This window comes from Crocodylus siamensis, chromosome 2 (assembly GCF_052110815.1).
Source record: "Crocodylus siamensis isolate JL-2025a chromosome 2, ASM5211081v1, whole genome shotgun sequence".
In the NCBI taxonomy this organism is placed as follows: Eukaryota; Metazoa; Chordata; order Crocodylia; family Crocodylidae; genus Crocodylus; species Crocodylus siamensis.
The window spans coordinates 141,120,580-141,132,405 of NC_143396.1; the positions used below are offsets into that span (position 1 = coordinate 141,120,580).

Consider the following 11,826-nt stretch of genomic DNA (forward strand, 5'->3'; position numbering starts at 1 on the left):
CCCTGTTTCTAGGTCCCAAGCTGCTGCTTCTGGCAAAGTGAAGCTCCCATTGCACCCAAATCTGCTTTTACAACTACTATTATTATTCCCTCCTAGCCATGCTAATTCACACATGCAGGAGCGATGGGCATTAATCCCCATGCATCAAACAGATCTCTACTCCTTCCGCCTCACTTCTGGGTACAGTCTCACTGGACACCAAGAGGTAGACAAAATAACCCCACAGTCAGAGCCAACACAAAAGGGAAAACTCATCTTGCACGCTCCTTGGGACAGGGACCACCTGTTCCTATGTGCTTTATGCATTTTCAGTCACAGCGAGGATCCTGCCAGGACCTCTGGGTACTCTCATAGCACACACTTTAATAAGTCAGTAGGGCCTAGGAATCCTCTAGTGCTGTAGCTATCAGATAATCAGATGAAATAGTAAGGCACCAAGGTGAAGGAGAATGAGCTGCTTCCTACCTGTCCTCTGTGATGGGGTCCCAGGTTGGCTGGCCCTGGCAGTGGGGCAAGAGAGCATAAGAAGCCTCTGCACATTAGTCATAATCCCCAGCAACTTCTGCATTGGATAGCAGAGCTCCATGATCCAAACAGCTCATGTTTGTGGGGCTTTCACTCAACCCAAAGCAGAGTTCAGACAGAATCCAGCCTTCAGTCCTGCTGGCCAGTCCTAGACAGGGAACCCCAGCTGCCCCCTATTGCTACTCAACAAAACTGGTCAATTGCTACCATCAGCAAGTGAAACTGACAAGAACATCAATGTCCCTAAGCTCTTGCAGAGGCCAGAGAGCATCTTGGGAGGTTTCCATTTGTGTTTTGCTTGGGTCAGATTCAAACCTAAACCAAAATAGAGGGAAGATGGAGGGGGAAGTTTGGGGAGAAGGTGGAGTTTTCCTAAACCAGAAGCAGCTCAAACATGGGGGAAGGATCTGTGTCCCATGTAAACAGCACTGACTCCAGCACTCCCAGGGCCCTAGCTGAAATTCTGGTTGAGTCAAATAGATCAACTCAGACAGCCCTTTTGCATCCCCAACAACCATGGTTTAAAAGCAATAATGCATCTCTCTACCTTCTTGCCAAGAGGCGGTGGCAGAAGGGGAGTCTAGGTGATCCTGAATAAACAACTGGCTCTGAGTTTTTGCTTGGCTTGACTTTTCTATTGTCTATTATCTACAGCTGGACAAATTTCAATATACAGTATTACCAATGGAAATGAGTCCAGCCAAGGGCTCCTTTTGGCTAGAATGGCTGGTTTTGTTAATTGGGAGTGGGAGGAGATTGGTAGAGGAAAACCTAAGCTGGGGGGGGGGGAGAAGGAGGGGGGAGGAGCCACTGCCTCAGACTGGTTGCATTTGGGCATTTCTGGGAAAAAATAAAGGAGAGAATGGTTTGAGTGAAGGGAAACTCCTTTTATGAGAACACCCTCTAACATCAGTAGTGATGCAAACCTGGTGCTACATTGCACAATTGGTCATGATGTCCTCTGTATCATGGGGAATGGAGCCACAGAGAAACCAAGTGCTACATTTTCCAAGGAACTGAGCTTCTATCACAGATCTGGCTGCTTGTTTTGGCACCTGTCCAGGAGTTTTAGAAACTCCAGCCTAACTAACTTGCCTCAGGTCACAGGAGAAGTCTGTGGCAGAGTTAAGGAACAAAACCCCACTCTATCCTGGATACCAGCTGCCAGATCATCCTTTCTTTGGGCCCACATCAAAGTCCCAAGATGGCTGTAAGCTTTCGTCACCAAGAGGAAAACAGGCCATTAGAAAGAGTGGACCTAAGTGGTTCCAAATTACCTATGAATGGCAAGATTTACATTCAGATTCAGATCTCAGCTGTCCTAAAGCTTGGGCAACTGGGTTCAGATTCATCCAACCATCTGCAGGAAACATGCCATATCCACACTGTCCAATGGTAGGAGCTGAGTGTCCTGTTCCACCATCCTCTCACCACCTGAATACAGCACATTTGACCAGCACTGCCCAGAATCTCTTTGCTTCTCTTTTACACAAAATACATTTTCTGCTGATATATTTTAGAAGAGCTTTATTGTTCCATATGCTCTACTCACCTTCAACTCTCTAGTTGCACTCTAACTGCTATTTGTTATTGGAACATACATGGCCACCATAGCCATCCAACACAAGGTCTGCTTATCTCATGTTCCTCTATATTGTTTATTCAGTTAATGTGTGCAAACTGATGTTCCCATGATTTCCCCTGTTGCCTTCTTCCCCTTCTCCCTACTGTGTTCTACGCCCACCTGTCACCTCATGCCTCTATTTACAGGGTAAGTCTTTGGGGAAGGGAAGATCAAGCCCAAGCCCTAAAGTTGATGCATGTACAGGCAGTCCTCAGACTTATGACACAATTGGTTTCTGAAAACCGTGTCTTATGTCGAAATGCTGTAACTCAGAACCAATTTTCTCATAAGAAACAATGTTATAAATGGGGGATTGGTTCCTGAACCAAGGCCTGATACTCTATTTTCACCAAAAATACCTCAGAATTTTGTACTCAGTCAATTATAGATGAGAAATATAGCTACATTAATGTATGTATATTGTAAATAGCAATCGTATTGATTTAGAAGGACTTCTTTGAGGTGACTTTGCTGGACTTTTTGAAGGGTTCTTGGCTGAAGTCTTCTCAGGAATCTTGGCTGCAGGCTTTTCTGGAGTCTTGTCTGCTTTCTTAAACAAAGTGTCCAAGGAAGTTTGGGCAGATGTTTTCCAGGGAGATGAGCAACGCAGCGAACTTGTTCGCTGGCATGGCATTGCATCGGATCAAGCATTGTAAGTCAAAACTGGCATTGTCAAGTTGAAACAGTGTCAATTTATAAACATTGTAACTCAAAATGTTGTAAGTCAAAGAATGCCTATATTTATATTTTGTTTGTTCTTCATTCATAATTCAGACCACTGCCAAAGACATTCCCCTGAGGATAAAGGGGCAATTGCAAAGTCTTTCCAAGTGCTTCTGTCCACCCTTGAATATTCTTTCTCTCCTTACATGTGTTAATTCACTGAGAACCCCTTTCCTGTTGAAGACAGAACTTCTTAGCTCTGTTCTGCTTTGTGCAGGTCTGTGAGCTACAAATTGCCCTTCTGTAAAGCCATGATACAAGCGCATCCACTTCAGATTCAGACAGAATCCAAAATGCATCTACACTGGATGGAGCTGCTGGTTGGAATATGGGAGAAGGAGGACCAAAGGAAGGCTTCAGACCACCCAGACATCAGCACCTTTCTATCACCCAGCTAAAATCTTCTTCCCACAGCCCTTCATGTGCAGGTACCCTGGGCTTTCATCTTAGCAGTTTGGCCACCCTAGGACATGAGTTGCTTGGGCACACCCCTACAGGAGAACAGAATCATAAATGCCATCAAACCTGGCACTGGAGTAAAAGGATGTGAAGGCTGCAACCAGTTCTTTGAGATGTGAAATCACTTGCATGTGCCAGCTAATGTTTACACTGCTATTAATACTACTTGTACCTACATAGCCCATAATACTGTGATAGCTGAGTACATGGTATTTCATTTATTTACTATCCTTGTACACCTAGGAGATAGGAAGTTCTATTTTCCCTCTGTTTGCAGATGGGGATGTGAGACGGAGTCTGGCTACACCATTGCATTGGACAGCTCAGTCACTTCCCCAAAAATATGCTCTGCCCACCCACTCCAGATCCATTTATATCACTGGCACAATCAAGGCCTTGAGAATAACCTGGAGGCACCCTTGGTACCATGCTTGGGAGCTAGGTTTCTAGCAAGCTCAAGGGCAAGTGATTACAGCACCCCTGAGATGTCCTCCCTAGGGGCAAAAACAGATGGGCAGGACATCCTGCCGCAGCACTGAGACTGAGTACTCTGCTACCACAACACAGCCAAGCAGGGGCTCTGACTTGCTCAAGGTCACACCAGACATCTGTGGCAGAACAGATACCTGAACCCAAGTCCTACAAGTCCTAGCCTAACAATTTCAAAACTTCCTTCCAGAGGAGAGCACAGGGCTGACTCAGACACCTGTATCCACCAAGCATAAGCCACAGAACACGAAAGCCATAAAGATGGCATGGCCAGAAAAGAGAGAGAATGAATTTGTGCTCCTTTTTTGGCTTATTACCTAATGTAGGGAAAAGATTAGAAGGCTTTTCTTAAAAGTGTAGCTAAGTATCTCTGGTGCTGTTTCTGGCCCCATGAATCTTGCGTTCCTTTCTGCACAGTGGCTCAGCCTATAGACTGGTGAGTGTTTTTTCCTCCTCTTGTTCAAAATAAGGCCTTGGAGCCTTTGTGCTAAAAGACAGCTTCAACGAGCTATCAGTGCTAAGGACTTATCCCAGTAGTCAGCCAGTAGAAGACCATACAGCTTCACAAGGCATGTCTGCAGGACCTCCAGGCACACTCAGTCCATCCTGTTCCCTGTAGACCACATCCCAGAAATGAGGTGATGTAGGCTCCTTAGAGATGGGCTGAGCATGTGCTGATAAGTGCTCTCAAAAGAGAAACTAAGGGCAGTGGAGGACACTCAAGTAGACACATTGCCTCCTTTTCAAGCATGCCTGACAGGTAGGGTGGTCATCTTAAAAGACATTCCAGTTTTCTGCTTCTCTTCAAGGGAAAAATAGAGGACATAAAGGCGTCTGGTTTCATATCAATAGAGGACAGAGGACAACCGGACTATCCTCTATGATGGCCACCCTAATGACAAGGCAGGCTTCATGGCTTAGCAACTAGGAGCAGCACATAGGTGGCATGGACATAGCTATGTACACACACATATACACATCCACGCACACCCATGCCCCAGAATATGTCCAAACACTATCCAGCAGAGGGCAGCAGTAAACCCACACAATCAGATGGTCCCTGACAGACACAACGAATTGTTGAATGCATATGGTATTTTGCTTACCTATACTATTTCCTTTGAGCACCATGCCTCACCAGACGTGGCCATCTTGAGGAACTACAAGTTTTCCTCACTGTATGCAGGTTTTGTATGTGCAAATTCGCTCTTATGTGATGACCCTTTTTATACCAAAAATCCATTATATGCAAGATACATTCACTTTTATGCGATTGGTGTGGTGGAAGCCTGCAGTCAGATGCTTTGTTCAGTGCATTGTGGGAGTGACACGCACCAAAATATAGTCTCCTGTATAGATCTATGCTCCTCACTCATTGTCTGCAACACATGTTTCTGCAGTTGCCATCCCCTTTATGGTAACATTCACCACTGCCTTGTGCTTGTGTGTACTGTCTTTTGTTGGGGAGTACCAAAATTGTCTTGTAAAAATGGTAGAAATGGGTCTGGGGTTCAGTACAGTCAAGGTCTTAGAATGCATCCCTATTTGTTACAATGTAAAGTGGGTTCCCTTTATGCAAATTCGAGTTATGCGCTGTTTTCCAGAAATGCATGTACACCATAAAACAAGGGAAACCTGTATATGAAGGCAGTGGTCTCCTTCCTAAGCCAAACCTTTGGTCTTACATTCTCATGGTCAGCTATAAGTCATCTCAGGTCAGAGAGCAGAGTGGTGCCTGTCCCACTGCTGAACTCCTACAACTCTTGCTTGATTTCTGATCTTTGCTACTTCAGACATGTATAGCATTCCCCGAGAGATACAGCAGAGGGTGGATTCCTAAACACTCCCAAAATAGAAAATGGTAGTTGTCTAGAGACCAGCAAAGAAGAGTCAGAAAGCAAAAACAAACATGCCTTCTACAAGGATTAATACAAGGATCAGCTGTTTCAGTCATTATAGCTTTCACTTTAAGAAAAGTGAGAAAGAAAAGAAGAATTTTTTTTAAAAAGAAAGAGTTGCCTTAATCTGTTTCTAGAGCAACTGAAATACTAGAAATGATATGACTAATGCCGTCTGAAGTACAATCATATTGTCAGAAAAACAAAAGAACAGGAGATCTGTGACCAATTAGAACAGATTCATCTACCTTTTGAACTCTCAGTAGCTGGTTCTTAGAAACATGCAACTCTGAAACAGCCGATTGGAATGAGCAAAGGGACTCACTGGAGACAGCATTTCTGCTTGGGGAGCTCTAGCTATTTCATGGAAGAGTTTGATCTATTTCTGCAGCTGACACCAGGGCATCAGCCTGGGCTCTCAGTTTAGATTTAGTACATCCTAAACATATCCAGAGACAGAGCAAGTGGCACTATCCTTGATGGTGCCCAAGGAGAGAGAGTTTGGACAGGCTGCAGAGGGAGAAATAATGTAACTAACCCCTTTGGAATCACTGGAAAGGAAGGCAGGGGCTGAAAGCCAGGGGTACAAATGATTAATTGAAATCAGTGCCACAGACGTGGTGCTGAATCAGCATAGACATTGCAAATGCAAGTCAAAGGCAGTCTAAGTCTATTGTGGGTCCTAAGAAATTTTAAAAGATTACATTAATAACCTGCCTGAAAACTCCTTCAGCTAGAAAACTAAATACATCTCAATATCCAATGCAACAGAGTGTCTCCTCACCAATGTTCTTGGGGGACAGGCTCCCTCTATTCCATGCGTGTGTGCATGCACATACATGTATTATTAAAAATAAAAGGTATTAAGGTATCTTTGTTGCAAAGCCTTTAAAGCAACACCCCTGCTGATTAAGACCCCAGTCTGTGCACTTTCAGGTATGGGTTTGATTTGAAGTAGAAATGATTTAGATGAACACAACCACCCAACAGGATAGAAGCAGACAAAACCTCCCCCTGCCCCCCATACACTCTGTTCTCTATTGAAGCTGGTGTTTGGGGATGCCAAGATCTTTGGAAAGGACTAGACCCTGCATGGTATATTAAGCTGAGGCTTTCTTGTGGTCCATATCACCACAGCCCAAGAGCTCACAAGAAGCTCACTAGAGGCTGTGTATGCAACCTGTTGCTTCACCTCTTTCATAAGATGATTTTGGCCAGGATCTTAGCAGCTAGAGACAAAAAGGACCACTGGACCTGACCTCCCCTGCTGCACCTCCTTGCAAGGTAAAGACAGGCCCCTTACATCCCTAAATGCCACATCAGAGGCTGAACCAAACTGATGCCACACTTGATTTTAATTTCTGTCCTGCCTTTTTGTTGGCAAGTCTGAGGGCTCTTCCAATCTACCACCGCTCTTATGAGCAAAGATGGAACCCAGGAGGGTAGGCATCTTCTGCCAATGTACAGCCTTTCCCATGCTGCTGCCATATTTTTGCCCTCCTGAGCCCCTCCTCTTTCCACACAGGCATTTTTCAGGGGATAAAAATGCTTCCACTGAGGTGGAAGGATCAGAACTAGGCACTGGGGAGCTGAGGGGCTGGAGTTCTTGTCCTCACTGCCACTTACGCTCTTTGCTGTTCAGCTTTCTTGTCCCTTGGTTTTCCTTAGATGTCATGCCTGAGTAACACCTAGAGTAATGGCGTCAAAATGGACCTCAAGGGGCATCTTGGCCAGCCCTCTGCTCAAATGCAGGACTCTGCTGAGTGCCTGGAGACACTTGCATGGGAGTGCAAAGAAAAGAGTTACATGAGGGAACAAAGTGACAGGAGCTGCCTGAGCACAGGGAAGTGCTGAGCAGTGCACAGACCCCAGTGATGCTGTTTCCTGCATACCTGCTGGGAGGCAAACCAGCCACAACCACTTCAGTCCCCAAAACCAAACAGCAAGGGCCTGTGAGTACCTCTCCACTTTCCCAGCATCTGTCCAGCAGGAGAACTCAGTGCTGCAGGGGGGAGCTAGCTGGGCCATGACAAGTCTCAGGGGGCTGTGCTTCTGCCTGCTCCAGGATTTCTGAACAAGCCCAGCTCTCCCCCATCCCAATTCCCCAGGGTCCAACACTCATGTATGAGGCTCTGGTGCCTTCTCTTCAGCAGCCCAGGATGGGAAAGTGCCAACTAGAGTCACTAAAGACTGTTATGCCCATGGGAGCACAGGAAACCAAACCAGAACAAAGCAACACAGGATAAGCTGGTGTCCTGATCCCATGGGCAAGTGCTCCGAGGACACAACTGGAAGTGGGACTGGAGGCACAGTGCTGCATTCCCAGCACTGTAACAGAGGGGCTCTCGGCTAGTGACTCAGGGACATGCCAGCCAGTGAGAATGAACACTTGAAAGGAGGTGTGGCTGACACAGGGGCCAGGCTCGGGTGGGAGAAGCAGGGATTCCCCAGAGAAAGAAGTAGCAACAGCCTTGATTGTGGTTCAGGCATGAAACTAAATTAGAAGGCATTTTAGCCTGGCACTCTGCAAGATTCTGAGAGCCTTCAGCATCCAGGGACTGCAATGCAAGGTGCTCATGCAGATAGGAACAGACCCTTAGCATGGCTCCAGCCCCCTACCCTGGTCCACTGTAAGGTGCAGGGTTCAGAAGGGAGCTTGAGCTGCCTAGTGCTAGAAGGTGGGCAAGGACAGCTAGCCCAGGTGACCTCCTGTAGGAAGGGACTCACAAGCATGCAGCTGATCTCCTCCATCCAAAGAGGAGACAGTTCTGGACCATTTTTATTTTCCCCTCCCCAAACCATTGGAGCAATTTCAATCCTCATGAGGAAACACGGAACATTTTACCTGCCTCCTGCCCTGGGGATAGTGACACGCAGCAGGGAAAGCTAGGAACACTTTCTCCAAAGCCCTGGCCCAGTCCTGGATTATCAGCACAATGGAGGGGGATACCGGAGGCTGATGTGGGGCCTTGCCCCCTTCCACCTGCCCTTTGCTTTGAGAAATGCAGCACTTATTACTCCAGGTTTGGACACCAGAAACATGCAACACGCCCCCTCCCATCCTCCCTCTTCCCCCATGACAAAGAGGCAACTCTTTGCACAGCAGTAACAAAATAACAGACACCTCCAGCAGTGGAGGAGACTCACCCCAAATCAGTGTAAGCAGCTGGGCCTTGGGGATGAGGCAGAGGGAGTAGGCAGCTCCGATGTGAAGCAGGGTCATCAGGATGACATTCCTCCAGACAATCTCCTGGCTACATCTGGCTCTCTCCACTGCCGCTGCTGCCGCCGCTGTGCCTAGGGGACTTTCCTTTCTGCAATCACACAGGGGGCTTTTCTCCTCTCTGTCCATCCCACAGCTGTTTTCCTGGTTTGACATAGCTGAGACACAAGGGCTGCCTGTATTCAGAGCACCAGCCAAAGCTAAGCCAGCCCACGCTCCCTTGCTAGGAGAGGAGGAGGCTGGGTGGCTTAGGTCTTTCAAAGGGGGGCAATGGCTGCTGCTCCCAGGGGGCTTTCCCCACCCCCCTCCAGTGTGACTCTGGCCCAACCTCACAAAGGCAAGTCCAGGAGAGCAGCATCTGTTGCTGCTGGCCTCTCAGCCATGATGATACTGGGCTGTACTCCGCACAGCAACAGAGGCAGGCGGGGCATGCAAGCAGGCAGAGAAAGGCCTGCATAGCTACAGCCAATGAAAGCCCTGCACGGAGCTCTTAAAGGGAGAGAGAGAGAGCACAGCTCTGCCTGCAATGGCCACATATTGGCCAGGCTTCCTGTGTCCACAGCAGGCGAACAGAGCAGGGAGAGACACTCAGATGCCATGGCAAACAAACAAAAAAGCAACTAGTATCATGCAAAGGCAGGCAAGTTTTTGTGAGGGGACTGATCCTGCCCCCACAGCAGATCAGGAGTTGGAGTTAAACCCCTCCATTGCTCCCCATGTCAGGTTGCACACATTCCTTGCAGCTGTACCTGCTGGATCTCACCTGAGCGGGAAGGATCAAGCTGAAAAGCCCAGCTTGCCTTGCTCTCTGCAGCCTAGTCCTGATTCCCCAGAAAGAGCAGGCCCCTTCAGGAGAATTACTTCTCAGTTCCTAGCTTGCTTGTGCGGTCATATGGCTAAGGGCAAGCAAAATGCAGGGACATCTGAACCCCAAATCTCTGGGCTTGGGCCTGCATGTAGGATGCCTGCCAAAGGATTTTGAAGTATCTGAAACCCTAGGCTGGGGTTTGAATCATTCAAGAGCCCCACATACTGCTCTTGAATGTTTCAAATGGATTTGGACCTGATCTGGCTAATTTGTCCTGGGACACAAAAAATTTTCCTTAAAAAAAACAACCTACTTCTCAGCCTTTTGGCTCAGATCAGGTATGGGGGCATGCAAATCCCAAGATCTCTGGGCTTAGGCTGGCACATAGGATACCTGCCAATGGATTTGGGAGTATCTGAAGTCTCAGGGTGAGAGCTTCAGATGCAGGATGCTCACCAGCTGTAGCACCATACGTGGTGTTTAGAACGACTGGGTTCTGCCCGCTCAATCAAAATGGTTTTTGGAACGATTGAGTTCTGCTTAATCAATATCATTTGGAGCTGATTTGGCTGATTTGATCTGGAACACTAAATATATTAATTAAAAAAAAATACTTCTCGGTCTTTTGGCTTCTTGCTTCTTGGCCTCTTGTGGTCTAAAATCAAAGTCTGTTGCACAGACTGAGATGGATTTGAATGGCACTGTGTAGTGGAGGGTGCACCCGTGTGCAATGTACTGCAGACAGGACACCCTAGGAGAATCTTGTAATTAGCTTCCCAGTGGCTAGCTTCCAGTCGGAGGATTTTGGCTACACACTTACTTTACGGAAATGGGGGACTCCTCGTTAGCTTGGTCCTGTGGCTGTTGGCTAAGGGCAAGTGAGCCTTGGGGGCATCCAAACCCCAGGCCTCCTGGCTTGAGCCTGCACGTAGGATGCCTGGCAATGGATTTGAGACTATGTGAAGCCACAGGCTGAAAAGTCTAGAGTGCAGGATACTTACCAGTTGTAGTGCCACATACAGTGTTTGAGTGATTGAGCTTTGTTCAGTCAAAAGGATTTGGAACTGTTATGACTAATTTGACCTGGAATACGAAAAATTTTCACAAAAAAAAAAAAATTAGACCTCTGGGCTTGGATCTGCACATAGGATACCTGCCAATGGAGCTGGGCGTATCTGAAGTCTCAAGGTGAGAGCTGGGGAGGGAGGATGCTCACCAGTTGTAGTGCCGTATGTGGTGTTAAGAACAATTGAGTTCTGCCTGCTCAATCAATCTGTTTTTTGGAACAATTGAGTTCTGCTCAATCAATGTGATTTGGAACTAATTTGGCTGATTTGACTTGGAACATGAAATATATTAATAAAAAAAGATTACTCGGAGGCTAAGATTGTGTAGGGAATATCTGAAGTCCTGGACTAAAGAGTCTGGGATGGAGGATGCTTGTCTGCAATATCTGGGGCCATCTGAATCCCAAAACCTCTGTGCTTGGGTCTGCATGTAGGTTGCCTGCCAATGGATTTAGGAGTATCTGAAGTCCCAGGGTGATAGGTCTGGGATGGAGGCTGCTCACCAGTTGTAGTGCTATACATGGTGTTTAGAACAATTGAGTTCTGCCTGCTCAATTGATATGGTTTTTGAAACAATTTAGTTCTGCTCAATCGATATGATTTGAATTTGATTTGGTTAATTTAACCTGAAACATTAAATATATTATATATTTTAAAAATTACTGTAGACAGCATCCTGGGGGAGCAGTCCTTTTCTCTAGGAGTTACCCTGAGTGGGGTTCTGCTTTCAGGCTCATATCATGAAGAAACATGGGGGAAGCTGTGCTATGGGCAAGGGGGAAGTATTAGGGGGCTCATTTCCACTGTTTTTTCTTGGAAGTGAACACATGCAGAAGTGGGGAAAATACCACTGCCTCTGTGATTTCATTTAGAGCCTATGGAAAGCCAGATCTTCCATTGGAGACCCCCAGCAAATGCTATCAACTGCTACAGGAAATGACTGTTTTCCTTTGTCTCCCATTAGAGAGATTGTCAGGTGGTAGCAATCACCATGGTCCTGTTGGAGTGAC

General features: G+C 46.8%; 1 protein-coding gene across 1 annotated transcript in view; it reads right to left on the minus strand.

The window, feature by feature from the left end:
* SCD5 (stearoyl-CoA desaturase 5) overlaps positions 1 to 9,360 on the minus strand; it is an 83,340-nt gene extending 73,980 nt beyond the window's left edge. The window contains exon 1 of the mRNA XM_090036931.1: positions 8,866 to 9,360. Within this exon, the coding sequence (XP_089893057.1) occupies positions 8,866 to 9,097 (232 nt within the window). The 5' untranslated portion in view covers positions 9,098 to 9,360. The remainder of the gene's footprint in view (positions 1 to 8,865) is intronic.
* Positions 9,361 to 11,826: the final 2,466 nt, after the last annotated feature.